General features: G+C 42.9%; 1 protein-coding gene across 1 annotated transcript in view; it reads right to left on the bottom strand.

Annotated features, from left to right (window-relative positions):
* Positions 1-14,511, bottom strand: part of cacna1ea (calcium channel, voltage-dependent, R type, alpha 1E subunit a) — a gene marked incomplete at both ends in the record, with an annotated part of 67,078 nt that overhangs the window by 38,090 nt on the left and 14,477 nt on the right. Inside the window, 3 exons of the mRNA XM_079267134.1 lie at positions 3,043-3,182; positions 3,386-3,491; positions 10,970-11,257. Coding sequence (XP_079123260.1) covers positions 3,043-3,182; positions 3,386-3,491; positions 10,970-11,257 — 534 coding nt within the window. The remainder of the gene's footprint in view (positions 1-3,042; positions 3,183-3,385; positions 3,492-10,969; positions 11,258-14,511) is intronic.

Below are 14,511 nucleotides of genomic sequence, written 5' to 3'. Positions count from 1 at the left end.
GAACCATCCTGACTCAGCAGGAATGCCAGTGATCCTAAAAAGACCCTGTGGATACCAGAAATGGAAAAAAGAAAATGCTCTGAAATGCTCTTTTTTTTCCAATCTCGTCATCTTTACTCTCATCATCTCCCTCTGAGCAAACTCCATCTCTCCTCCACTCGCTCCCATCCCCCTCTAAGCGTCTGGCACATAGTGGTGATACGATCCTTTGGTGGGCGTCGCCCCCCTGCCAACTCTTGCCAGTCTAATGGAGGGCTTGCCAGCGAATGAGACTGCCAAGGTGCCAATTAGTACGTGCGATTACACACAGAGGCATCCTTCTCATCTTCTCCAGCTCTATCTCTTCTCTTTACTTCTCTCCTGTTGTGTGTTACTGGTTCCAACCTCCTCTTTTCTCTGACTTCCCTTCACAACTTGCCATGTAGCAGGAGTAACAGACTGGTGAGGCATCCGTGATTTCCTGAGAAAACCCACAGCCCCTCTATTTGAATTTCAGTCACAACAGTCCTCAGCTACACGATAACAGCCTTAAAGGAAACAGCGAGGGCAATCTGGTTTTTCATACGTCCCTCCCACTCACTCTCTCCGTGTGTGATACAGGCCATGGTGAAACACAGAGGAAGCTTGCTGAGGTAATCGTGGCCTCAAGCGTCGACACGTTAGCAAATGGTTCCATAATTACACGTGTCCAAACACAATGTTGAGTGAGTCAGGGGTATCCACTGTGGAAAGGTTCACACGTTTTGCAGTCTGAGTGAACAGTCGTGTATTATTTCTCCAAAAGGAAAACAATTCTCCCACAGTTACCAGTCAACAGTTAAATTAGAGTTTCTGCCTGTAGGACTCAAGCATGTAAACTTTCACTCAAAGTCAGCTCAGTGCAGTCATGTGAGTTGAATCAACATCTCTATGACAATGTCAACAAGACTGATCATTATATGCTTCACGGATGACGGGTTTTACTGCAGGGAAACAGTACTGAAGGTATGAATAGCAAACAGTCAGTGTAGTTGGCAATTCTAAGCCATTTTTGACTACATGCTGCACACTAAGCCTTGAAGGGACAAGTTAGACCTGTGGATGTAACCAGAATCCCTCTGTGTCTGGGGTCACACCAGGTCAATGACATTATTTTAATCACATCCAGAACGCTTCACGTTTTCCTGGTTTTCTGCGCACTTAAACTCACCTTCTGCTCTTTATAACAATATGTATTGAATATCTGTCCGTTCTGGGAGAGGGAAACCACTGTTACTCTTCCTAAGGTTTCTTTTTTTTCACTCATTAAAGATTTTTGGAGCTTTTTGTTGTCTGAATAAAGGATGACACCGTGAAGGCTAGACGCTGTGATGCTGTGTAGATTGTGAAAGCCTTTGAGAAAATGTTGTGATTCTGCATTATATGAATACAATTGACCTATCTCACTCACCTCATTTCATATCTCTACTGGCATCCATAAGAGAAGCATGAAAATGCATATTGGTTCATACTGTGCATCATGCTTAGGATGTTTGCATGCATACTGCATGTGTGAGTAGGAGTTTGGGGAGTCTGTATCTGTATTTGTAACGCAGTCTGTGACCCCCTCCTGTCTGCAGAGACCTCCTACTAACTGATAGACAGAACTGTGACTCATCAAATATTATCATCAGTTCTCATAATCTTCATTAACTGTCTCATAAGATTGCAAACCTCGAGTGATGGCCTGCAGGTGAGTGAATGTGTCCGTGTGTGTGTGTGTGTGTGTGTTATAGAGAAAGAGGGAGGAAGAGACAGAGCGAGAACATTTTCATTAATTTGTCTTTGCTGTGGTCAGAATGCTAATTTTCCAGGGGGATCTATCTGCAGCTCACTTCATCATGCTGAATATTAATAAAAAAGAGAGCTGGAAGGCTATTCCATCCAGATCAAGCACGACTCCTCCCCCAAGTCACAATCGGCAGCTTAGATTGAACCCACAGACATTGTACTGCCATGCGAACGTTTTGAGCTCGCTTTTGAAAAAGGAGTATCTTCCTTTTGAAAACAGTTTTGGAAAAATATTCAGATGCATGAGATTGCATTATTTGGGACGATTCAAATGACTTCAGCCTCGTCACACACGAAGCTCAGTACCAGGAGAAGCAAACACATCAATACTTCCTGATCTATACACAACACTAATGGAAAGGTGAAGGGTGATTGTCTTGATGTCTTCTTCTCTGTCCCCATTCAGGCAGGTGAGATTAGAACATCAATTAGCATGTGTCTGCCTCACTGTGTCTATAATTCTCCTCCTCCTCCTCCTCCTCCTCCTCCTCCTCCTCCTCCTCCTCCTCCTCCTCCTCCTCCTACGTCGCACCCTTTCTCTCTCCAACAGCGGGTGGAGTATCGTTAAGAAGCCAGAGCTCGGCTCATCAATTATTGAACACCCAGAATCATGTAGAATTCTCTAAGAACCCTGTCTGCCAAGCCATTGTACGTCTGTGCTGTGAATTGATTAATATTTCATTTGTGTGTGTGTGAGAGAGGTTAATCTGCAGAAATCGAAAGAAATTTCCTCTCTTTGCTCTGACGGTGAGGCACCTTTCTGGTAACTGCTGTAAAATGCCCTTTAATGTAACACCTTTCCCCCACAGAACAGACTAATGCAGACATAAGCCCCCTGGGAAATTAGGGGCATTAAACGACCATGTTATTGATGTACTCTAAGATGTACTCTAAGATGTACTCTAAGTTTACAAGTTTGCACCACCTCACAGTACACAGCTTCTTGGAGAATGACTTCAGCTGGTTGTTAATCCAACAAGGTGATCAGCGAGTAACAGGTTGTGGTAAAAGAGGACTTTTCCCAAAATCAAGTACCTTTGATTTATAAATTGACATACATTGTGTTTCTGAGGTTTAAAGAAGACCGGTTGTTGTGAACACAGTAGATCTCACAGAATCACCAGCCCTTTCAATACAAAACGCTGATCTTCAAACCTGCATTCAAATACACACACACACACACACACACACACACACACACACACACACACACACACACACTGTTCGACTCACCCACTGAGGACCACAATGAAGTCCATGATGTTCCATCCATTCCTGAGGTAGGAGTCTTTATGAAATACAAAGCCCAGGGCGATGATCTTGATCCCAGCCTCCAAACAGAACATCCCGATGAAGTAGGGCTCCGTCTTCTCCTGTAAGCAGATGATCGGAGTGATAATTAGCTGACACACTGAACTGAAATGGAAGCACTGTGGATAAAAAGGTCATGTTTGTGTTTCTTGAGGATCTACAGGCTCCATCAGAGGCAGTTTAGACTAATCTGATTTCAGCAACTTGACAGAAAAGCGTGACGTGTGGTTGTGTGTGCAGATGTTTCCATGTGTGAATAACTCACCAGTCTCTTCGACATGGGGGTTTTGTCCTCTCCAGGAAGGTGCTGCTCCAGAGCCAAGACGATACAGTTGGCGATGATGGTGGTGAGGATCATGTACTCAAACGGAGTGGAAGGAAGAAGTTAAGGAACTTTTGACTGACTTGGTAAAGTATGTTCGTTTGAAAGGATAAGCCTGGTGATATTCTATGTTTGTGTCAAATCCCTTTTAAAGATCAAAACCAAACATGTTTTGATCTTTCCGTCTCTCAGCATGACCTACTGTGACTGTGGCTCTCAGACCATAAAGTCCAAGTGAATCTTGAGAAACAGGTCATGAATATATAGTTTCCATTTCTAAAAGGATGGTTCATTTCCTAAAACAACCGCAAACATTGCTCCAAAAGGAGTAAATAGTGCATTTGTTAGGGACTATTTTAAGCTGCAGATCTGGTGCAATCGTAAATCTTTCCGGCAACATGATGGGATCAACTCAAGGTGAAATACAATGCCCATGTTCTTGGTAATGAAAGAACATGCCGCTCAGTGCAACAATGGGGCTCATTTTAATAGGTTTTGAGCAACAATGGAAGTTTAAACACAGAGGAATAAGCCATATCAGGCATTGGATACACAAACAACACTGGTTAGTGTCAACAGTTCATTGTTGGTTTTGGTCTTTTTGTAGAATTTGTTGACATTTATAGCACATTGCCGGCCTCATCCTTGAAGTAATAGATTTACAGAAAGGCAAATAGGGTCAAACACAAATGCGACGTGGTCTATTCACCAGAGCACAACAGTAGTTCAGGAAATGTACACAGTGTAATAAATGACACCAGAAATCTTTCTTTGATATCTCTACACAGCACGGAAAGTAAGTGCTCTTAGAATAGAGAGGACAGATTTAATTTAGTGAATCACAGTAAACCAAACCAAGCAGCACTGCAATTACAATGTCATGTAAGCATTGATAGTGAGGCGAACACCGATTCCTCTGAAACAAAACAGAATTAACCTGCATGTCAGGCGCCTCGGGCCGTGGACACAACCAGACGCAGGCTAAACATTATGTGAGGTCAGCTGCAACAGACAGCGACACACAGACATCCACACGCACACACAGAGGCAACAGAGGGCTTATCGGCGAGGGATGATCGGGTGGGCCTTAAACGCGACCCCATGAACACGGTCACTTACTACGAGCTTCACTGCCTGCTCTATGGGACCTGTGTTGGTTGTCGGTTCAACACCAGCCGCTCTGGGGTTGCGCTAAGCCAGCAATGTGTTCTTTATCTAATGCTCTGCGTGGGCAGTCCCCATTCTGCTGGCTATGTGCAGAAGAGGTAGGAAGGAAGGGAGCTTAAATCCGCAAAGTGGAGACAGGGAGGGGAGAGCGGAAGTAAGAAGGAGGCAGCGATAACAGAAGGATGAAACAGGACAAAGTGATAAGGGGGATGACGGGAGATCTGTGGTAGAGAAGACGATGGTTATTTAGAGTGTCAGAAGCTTGCTAAACCGGTGGGTGAGGAGGAGGCAATGGGACCAAAGACTGACATATTGATGCTGCATCGGCAGCTGTAGCCAGCAGGGTTACTCAGGGATATGCAAGCTATGAGACGCTAAATAAACAAAGCAAATATAATCTTACTCCCACCAGCCCGCAGGGATTCTAACTTAAACCTAGACCGAGCCACCGATTTGACTCAGTGATTGAAAGGTTATCGCTGAGAGATTTTTTGGGGGACGCGAGACGGAGGACAGAGAGAAGGATAAGAAAGGGGAGGAAAGAGAGAAAATTAAGAAAGAAAGACAGAGGTATCCAAGGCAACAGCGTTCGCTTCCAGCCAAAAGTCAAGACGGCTACTGGGCACCTGAACTATCTCTGTGGCCGCGCGCGCGCACACGCGGCCACGCGCGCACGCACACACACACACACACACACACACACACACACACACACACACACACACACACACACACACACACACACACACACACACACACACACACACACACTATTTCAAAGTCTGGTTCTTTCTTATACAGTATTAAAAGTTATACATTCAAATATATTTCTATTTTTCAGATATTTTCAAGATAAAATATTTCTGATGATTTGTGATAGTTGGATGATTTGTAAATTTTTTTAGTCATTTCATTTGGTGATGGAACAACGTTGAACATTGTCTTCATAGAGAAGAATGTTCAATTAATCTGATTTTAAAAAATCAGTCGATGTTTTTAACTATCATGCACAACTAAAGACAGTTTAAATCACTTTTCTCCTCGTTCTGCCAATGAGCACCTGAGCTAAAAAGCACATTAGACCTAAAATAACTTATGTTTTGACCACTTTGGGGGTAGCAGGAAACATTTTCCTGTTACACATCCAGCAGATAAGAAGCAACACTCATTTGGAGTTTGGTTTCTGGCAACCTCCCAAATTAAAGTTAAATATTCACTCTCATTTAAGCTCTGTATTCGGTCTCTGCCAACTCATCCACCAAATTAGCTCTTTAGTTAAGAGGAGATTTTAATCTTTAGCTGCTGAATGCTCCACTACATTCACCAGCTACTAGCTTTGACTGCCCGCTGTTTGGTTGTGAAGTGGACTGCACAGGGCATTCAGCCATGTAAAGTTAGATTACAGACCATAGGGAGCAAAAAATGCTTCGTTGAAAGGGAACTGTGAACTGCATAGGCAAGAACTGAACGTTTCGTCACTTTGCAGCAAGTTGACAAGCAAGATTATACAACATTGTGCCTCGCTGGAGCACAGGCATAGGGCCATGACAGCCAAACCAATATTGAAGTTACGGCTGTAAGGTTAATATTCCAACAAACATTAACGTTGGTTGTCAGTGCTAAAATGAGCTGCTGTACAGCACTCGTGCGACAGCCAACGATGCAATGAAAGTGTTGAAAGTGAATCAAAACAGCAAAGTTGTGGACTAGAAAGCCAAATCAATGAACTGAAAGATGCCAAAGAGCTCTGTAGAGCTGAATTGCAGAGTTTGTGATATTCATCACCATGAGCAACACAAATTGTATTCGTCGTTGTTACTGATTTGGCCTCAGAAGCCTTTTTGGGTGATGCACTCATTTGCTGATGTTCCCTGACTCCAGACATTTCAATGAACCCCAGGTAATGCGATTACATTCAATGTTGACTTTGGCACTAAATTACACACTCAACAAGTGTCTTAAACCCCCCCCCCCCCCCCCCCCTTCCTCTGCGCCGCTCTGGAGTGTGGCTGATCATGGATCGTCTAACAGCTTTAGCAGTGAGGCGTTTCGTGAGCAATCATGTGAGTCGCAGTGACGCTGGCACTCTGCCTCGACTCCTCAAACATGCGTGTAAAAATAGACATGGAGACAGAGTGTGATGCCCTGTGCATCTGTGAATACGCTCAGGCCCAGAGTGTAATCACCAGTCGGAGTAAAATTAACTCCGTTTCCACCAGAGGAATGAAAAAACTGATAAACTACACCTTGCATTTCTATCGCTGTGCTGTTATTCAAATATGCATAAGGTAAAATATGTTGTCAACTGAATGGATTTAACAGACTGCGGCAATCAAACATCGTCCAATCTATCTTGGATTCCACATCACCTCCACCCCTCAGTGGTCTGCTTGAGCCAGACGATCAATCCTGACGATAAATGAGACCATAGTTCAGTCAGTCCTATTTATACGCAGCAGCCCTGCGAGTAAACCGTGTCAACTCTGAGCCACAGCTGGCTCTTACATACACCTCTCTGTCAGGAAATAGGTGGATATGTACGGTCATGATACCAAAGAGCGAGAGTTGAACATGCCTCCTGTGATGTTTTGTGGACTGGTTTTATTACATTTCTGTAAGCAGATTTCAGACCAGTGCATATTTAACAGAGTCCAAGGCCACATTTACTACTCTCATTTCTTCACTTTGATTAAAGAAGTCAAAAAAACGCAAGCAGTAAGCGGAAAAACTGTTTTTGTAATTGGAGATGAATGAGAGTAGGACCATATCAACACGAGGGTCATTTCCTTGCTAATTTTCCATTTCTCATGCAAGGATGCAATTTAGAGGGAACTGAATGGTCTTTCTCAGGTTAAAGATGGCTCTAGAGAAATTTGCAAAGGATTTACAACTTTTAATGCAATCAAATTAACATTCGTGCACTTCAAATCCTGGTGAGGCCAAACCAGGATTCGAAATGCACATACAGGCCTAAAAAAGAACAGTGACCCATCCTGTTTAATACTTAAAATGTCTACCATTCATATTTAAAAACTCAAAGTCTGACAACCAGCAAGCATGTGGTTATTACTGTGTGCCATGATGAAACAAACTATTAAATCTATCTGTCAATTATTTAGAGGTGTACCTTCTCAATGGGAAACTTCCCGCTGCGGGGGATCTCAGTAGGGATCAGACAGGAGGAGCAGCTGTCAGTCCTCACCAGGCCTGCCACACAAAACTCAGGCCGTGGACTTAATTAGCCCTTCCTCTTCCCTGCCAGGCCTTGATCAACCTTCCATCGACTACAACCTCAGGCAGGTCCAGTGGGCTGATAGTCAGACATACGCAAACGCATATTAAACCACCTCTTCCAAAACATACAGCACTCTGGTTCTGTATAATTCCTGAATTGATCTGCTGTTAATTGAGCACTCAGAGAAAAAAAACAGCCTCTTAAAGCGGCAAGTCGTTTTTCAACTCAAGGCTGACCTTTTGGAGATGTCCTGCTGAGATAGTGAGTGTGTGCGCGAGTCTGCTGTTGTATTTCTATTTCTGTGAGAACCTATTTGAGTTTCAGACAGATGAGAACAAGGCGGAAGTGAGAATGTTTTTCGGGTGGTTTCCCTTCTGTAAAGGCTACAGTACGCCGGTAAGGGTTTTAAATACAAATACGTTCATGTTAAGTTTAAGGTAAGGGTTTAGGTTAAACTGCTAGCTTGTGAACATAGAGGAGCATTTAGAAGCCTAACAGTCAGATTTACCTCAGGAGTTGGTAAAAACTAAAAAGTGAACAGCGAAAATTGCTCCATAACCGTGTAAATAGTTATTTATGTGTAAGTAGGCAACTGTTTGCTATAACAAGTTTGCCACATCAGCTTAAAAGTGCAACGTATGTCAATGCTGCGTTCACAACTTGTTTCTTTTGTCCCCAAGTGGTCAGTTTTTGCCGGTCTAAGTATAATTTTGCATGCAGGGTACTTTACTTTTAATTTAGTAATATATCTGAATACTTGTTCTACCACTGGGCATTAAGGAAAGGAAAGGGGCTCAATAATGCATTCTGTCAATGAGGGTCCTCACAAGTATAGACATGTGTGTGTCATTGCTTACATGTTTATTTGTCTCCATATGAACAATGTGTGTTCTCATTTGTGCTTACTCGTGTATTTACTGTAAATGAATCCTCCCACTCCGGACATGATTGACATGTATTTAAGAGAGCAACTCATCACAGTGAATCTCAAACACAGAAAGACTCAGCTCAGCATCACTCCCCTCAACACCATGCTAAACAGTATGATATAGTACGACTATAGTCGTGAGTAATGACTTGTTATAATAGTATATGACCGTGCGATCAGACATCATGACATATAATTCCGGTTAATGTCGGTTAATCAGATACAGTAGAGCTCATTGGATGTAATGAGACACTCCCTCCACAACAGCACTTTAACCTGGAGGTTATTTAGTCTGGCTGCTTTCCTTGAGGTCACTGCAGCACACACAATATTTGGATTAAAATTGTATTCTTGACACAGAAGATGTGCCTTTGCAATTATACCATCACTATTGGTTATGACCCAACCACTAGGGGGTGAAATATGATATGATAACTAACACACACACACACACACACTTACACCTCAACCCTTTTTTCCTCAACTGTTGATTGAAATTCATTCCGTCTCTATTTATAATCACCTCAATAGATGGGCAAGCCCAGAGAAAACAACAATAGACAGCGATCAACAATGGAGGCCCACTCATTCGATTTGCTGGCTTTTTATAATCAGTAGGCCAGTCAGTCAGCCAGGAAGCTGTTGAATGGAGCAGAACAATAGCAGAGAGGAGGCCACACCTGGCCCGGACACCTGGTGAGCTGCACAGCAGCAGCACAAACACGCCACCGATGGACATTTGCGTGTTGTCGTCCTCCTCAGCGACAGGCAGAGGAAATAAAATAGCCTGTCCCCTCTTCAGTAAATAATGGCAGAGCGAGTCATTAGGTTTAAGATAGCCATTAATGTAACATCATTATTGAAAATCAATAAAAGTGTTTTGTGATACAGATTTGGATAAAGCCACACCTTGAATTAATTGCAGTGTGAGCGCAGTGCAGAGCGGCAGCCGTGAGCCATTGGGACATGCTAACATGCATGAATGCACTAAAAACAAGTGCAACCGGCCCGGCTATGTCAACATAGCACGGCGAAGCTCGTGTTACAACTCACAAAGAGGGAGAGTGACTTCATTCTCTGCTCAGGTAGACATGATTCCACTACTGTATATCTTTACATAACAAATAGCTGTTTGCTGCTAAAGTAATCCTGCACATAGCACCTTAAGTGGTTGAGTTTAAGGCTGCAACTCCCCACAACAAAGCGTTAATTACTACAGAAATGCTAATCGGAGTTTCCCAAAGTCCAAGGAGATATCATCAATTGTGTCGCTTTGTCTGATCAACAGTCCAAAACTTAAAGATATTCAGTTTATGTGATATAAAACAAAAAAGAAGTTGAAACCAGTGAATGTTTGTAATTTTTGCTTAAAAAAAGACCAGATCAATTGCTGAATAATCATAATAGTTGTCAATTCATTTTCTGTCCATCGACTACTCGATTAATCGACCAATCGTTGCAGCTCTAGTTGAGCTTGATATATTTACTGTACATAACTTGTCAGGAGGGACGGTGAGTGTTGTGGCAACAGCAGGTCTTCATTGCCTTTTGTTTCCAGAAAAGATTTACAACCATCAACCGTGAAACTCTTTTGTGTTCCTCTAATCCTCTTTCCATTGACATCTCCTCCCCTTCTGCACTTTTGTCTAGCTATTGTCATAACCTGAGTCATAACCGAATAGATAATTCCATACACTTTTGGATTATTGACCTATAAAATGGTAAAATAATGTCACTGGTACACGAGTTTGATTTAGTGCTTGTTGTTTCATGCCCTACTTTACTTTCTCAATTCCTAATTCCCTGTTGCACAGTATTGGATTCAATTCAAATGAATCAATCAATTACCCCCCAAAAAGTTATTTATCACTCAAGCGACTCCTAGACTGAACTCAGATGAGTATCTCACACTGTCTGAATATGTGTGTTGGTTGAATTTCTCATGTCTTGCCCTGTGTGTGCTGTCCATGGTGCTGAAGGAGACATTGGGGCCAGACACTAAAGATAATTTGGCTGTTTAAGGACTTTGGTCTGTGAAATGGTGTGCACTTGTTGAAATATGACAGATTGTTCTTGTTTATTTGTTACACTGGGAAACAGTTTACCCACCTTAGTAATCCACTCCTACACGACTCCTTTCACATCTCCGATGATGAATGCGTTTGTATATTTCACACATTACCCGCTTCATTTACACCATGAAGCAGAAAAAGGATATGGCCACTCAATGACTTTCTTGGCGTACTTCCTGACCACGTTGTCCTCGCCAAAGATGAAGAGGGACCTGTTGACGGTGAAGCAGTTCTCCCTGACCGGGATGGGGTTGTACAAGGCCATGGTGCGGGCACGCTGCGCTTTGGTCTGCTTGAAGGCAGGGGAGATGCCACCTGTGGACACAGCCGCCCCATCGCGGTTCCGGTTGCGCTCGGACCCTCCATCACCGGAGCTCAACAAGCCCGGGACGTCGTCTCCAAACCGGGCCATTCTGTTAGGAGGGGACACGGGAGAGGAAAAGGAGGTTATAGTCTCCTAGAAAGCAGGGTGCGGTGCTGCGCTAGGCGTGACAGCGGCGGAAGGGCGAGATCCTGACCAGTTTTAGTCCATCGTCAGTTTTATTCGCAAAAAAACACCGAACTCAGTGTTCCACAACTTCAAAATCTGTTCAAAAACAATCACGGATTCATCTCCAGTCGGTCCAATTAGAGGCGCTCATCGATTTCAAGTGCGCTCTGCGTAAAACAAAGAACACGAATCCAAAAAGTAATTCAATTCCGCCTTATTTAACAATCTGTCGTCTTGAATTAAGCTGTAAAAACGGACCAATTTCACAGCGTTTGATTCACATCCAAACACTAATATCTCAAAGAAGGCTGCAACAGGTCACGTCTTCAGCCATCCTCAGTCCGCCGAGCGAGAAGCACGAGAGCAGGTTGATCCATGGGGTTTTTAAATAAACTAGCGGCGGTCCTCTGAGTAATTCAGAGCACATCACTCCTGTCTCCCGTCTCCTCTTCTCTGTTGACCACCTACCACAAGAGCACTATCCTATTGCGTGCGTAGGACGACCGGAAGAAAAAAAAAAACTTTGGCATTTTCCACGACATCTCGCCCCCCTTCCCGAAACAACGCGAGCAAAACAAACTGTCAACTACGTGTCACGCGTAGGAAAAGAAAATCATCGATCCGTCTTTTCTGCATTGGGATAGTGAAAGAAGTGTCTGTACCTTCCCCACCGCACTGTTAGAGCAGAAGGAGAGAAGACAGCAGTGTCTCCTCATGCGCCATGCACTTCTCATATAGCCTCCGTTCAGCATGCACTTCAACATGCTGCAGATTGAGTCAACAAAGCACGTGTTAACGTACAAATCAGGACAAACAATTAACAACGTCACGATGTGATGAAGACACATATTAGGTGCCTCCATCTTGACGAGTTGAGATGATGTAAACCAATTCAATTGAACATTTGGCAGCTTGTAAACCTGTTATATGTAAGATATCAAGACCAGCGCTGGCTTTACGCTTTCACTGAAAACGTGGGTACAATTCTGTGTAAAATTGTAAAAGTTTACTTTGGGATCACTTCAGCTTTTTCGTGTGACTGGCCAGTATCGGCTTTGAAGAGGGGCCATGCTGTGATATTTGATTCGGATGTTGTTCACCCCGCATGGTCGTCCGGAAGAGCAAGCTGGGAAGCTGGTCACACATCGAGTGTGCAGGATTAAACACCAGTTGTGAAAAAAAAGACAGTCAGGAGGACAGCAGCAAGCATCTTTGACTAATTACAGTGTTCAGAACCTACTATAAAGAGGCTTGATATAGTGAGGGGGAGTTGTGCTGCTGCGTGCTGGCTGGAAGTGATCACATCTACTCTCATGAGGATGAAAGCTTTTTACAATGAAGAGGGGGGGGGGGGGGGCAGGGACCCACGTTGGGTTGGAAGGGTGGAGTTGAAATGTTACATCTGTCAGATCTGAGATAATGTATCAAGCAATCATTCATAGAATTGGCTTTAAGAGGATACATCTGTTGAGGTGCTATGTGTCTTTTAGCATCAATAAATGCCTTGAAATGAGCAAAACAGACAATGAATTGATGTTAGTTTTAAAAAAATTGTATCTGTGAAGCCAACGTCTCAAGTAGCTCCTTCCTCTGTGCACATAGCATGCTGATTTTAGCACAAAGCTAACAATCTCATAATAATGCTGACATTTTACTTAGTAATTTAGGAAACAAACTTCTAAGTACTAAACACAAAATAAAACTGAGGGCGTGAATGCCATTAGTTTGCAGGTATTTGTATTTACAGGTAAGTCTTCAGACAAATACACATTTTGCCCTAATGTCATCACAATGGGGCACATCTGTACCAAATGTTATGGCAATCTATCCAATTGTTGTCGAGAGGTTTCATTCAAAACCACAAGCGTGAACCTCATGGTGGCGCGAGAGAAAAAGCCAAGGGATTTTGCCATCTATTAAATAGTTAGAGATATTTTAGTGTGAACCAAAGTGTTGGATCAACTGACAGACTGACTTTGCTATCTGCTAAAAAACATCAGTGAACAACAGCTTTGCCGTGGATACGATGTTTCTTCATTGTTATGAACATGGGCACTGTACTGTGTGATTGTGTGTAACTTGTTATAATTGAGTCAATCACAAATACTGCCAACTGTCCTGCTGCTGTAAATATTAAGTGTCTATTAATCCACGGCTGAAAACAGCCAATAACTGCACTATTTCCCTTCATTTTAATGCCATTTGCTAAAACAGTACCCAGCTGTTTTAAGAAACTACCGAGCCTGCTTATTGTGAAAAAGAGCAACTGTCCAAAAAGATCTAACGCATGAAGTGAAATGAATGAATGCCTTTATTCTCAAACAGCATCAAGCTGAGAGAATTAGTGTGAATAGCAATTTACCAGGAAACTGATGTTGATGGAAACAGAAGTCAAAGAGAAGATGAACCACAGGAGAGCGTTAACCACAGCGCTGACACTGATGGGTATTTACTGATAGTGGTATGACGAAGGCAGTGATCAATGGTGTGTGGCCTCCAACTCGTTAGAGCTCAAACACATTATTGGCTTTAAAAATAGAACAGATAAAAGTCAGATTACTGCATCTCCTCATTACAAGCGATGAGAAGAGACGTACAAATTGTCCTATCACGGTCTCCTCCAGTTATGAGGCAAAACACTGTTGAAAGATCATCGTTTCACTTGCTTTTTGTCATTTCAATCTCGGCTAAGTGTGATAGAAATGTGACTTCTGCCACTTCCTCTGTGCAGCAGTGATATCATCACAGTGTTTTCCGCCAGGAGAAGAGAGCGGAGCAGCCACGGCTCTCTTAGCCGAGAGGTGAGGGGTGAATTATGGTAATTAGACGTCAGCAATAGGGATGATTAGGGTGGAAGGACAATTGTTCTTTCCTGGAAAAAGGCAGAAGGCAAGTGGGTGGAGTCTCTTTGTTGCAGATGATGCTTTGAGTTTCTATCATTAAAAAAGGTATTTTTTGGAGGACTAGTGAACCCAAGTGAAATATGACTTCAATGTTTTTGCTGGAAGGCTCAGATCAATTAATCACACGTTCAAATTTACATCACTGGCCCTAAAGCTAGATGGTAGAAATTTCTAATAAAGCACACTTTATAAAGAGCTTGTAACTAATGGCTTTATTGATGGTTAATAAACAATCAACTAATGCTTTATAGATCAGTTATAAGTCATTGACAGC

The sequence above is a fragment of the Melanostigma gelatinosum genome, assembly GCF_949748355.1.
Source record: "Melanostigma gelatinosum genome assembly, chromosome: 4".
Classification (NCBI taxonomy): Eukaryota; Metazoa; Chordata; class Actinopteri; order Perciformes; family Zoarcidae; genus Melanostigma; species Melanostigma gelatinosum.
Note: the sequence above shows the minus strand (reverse complement) of the source record. Positions and strands in the feature narration are given on the sequence as shown.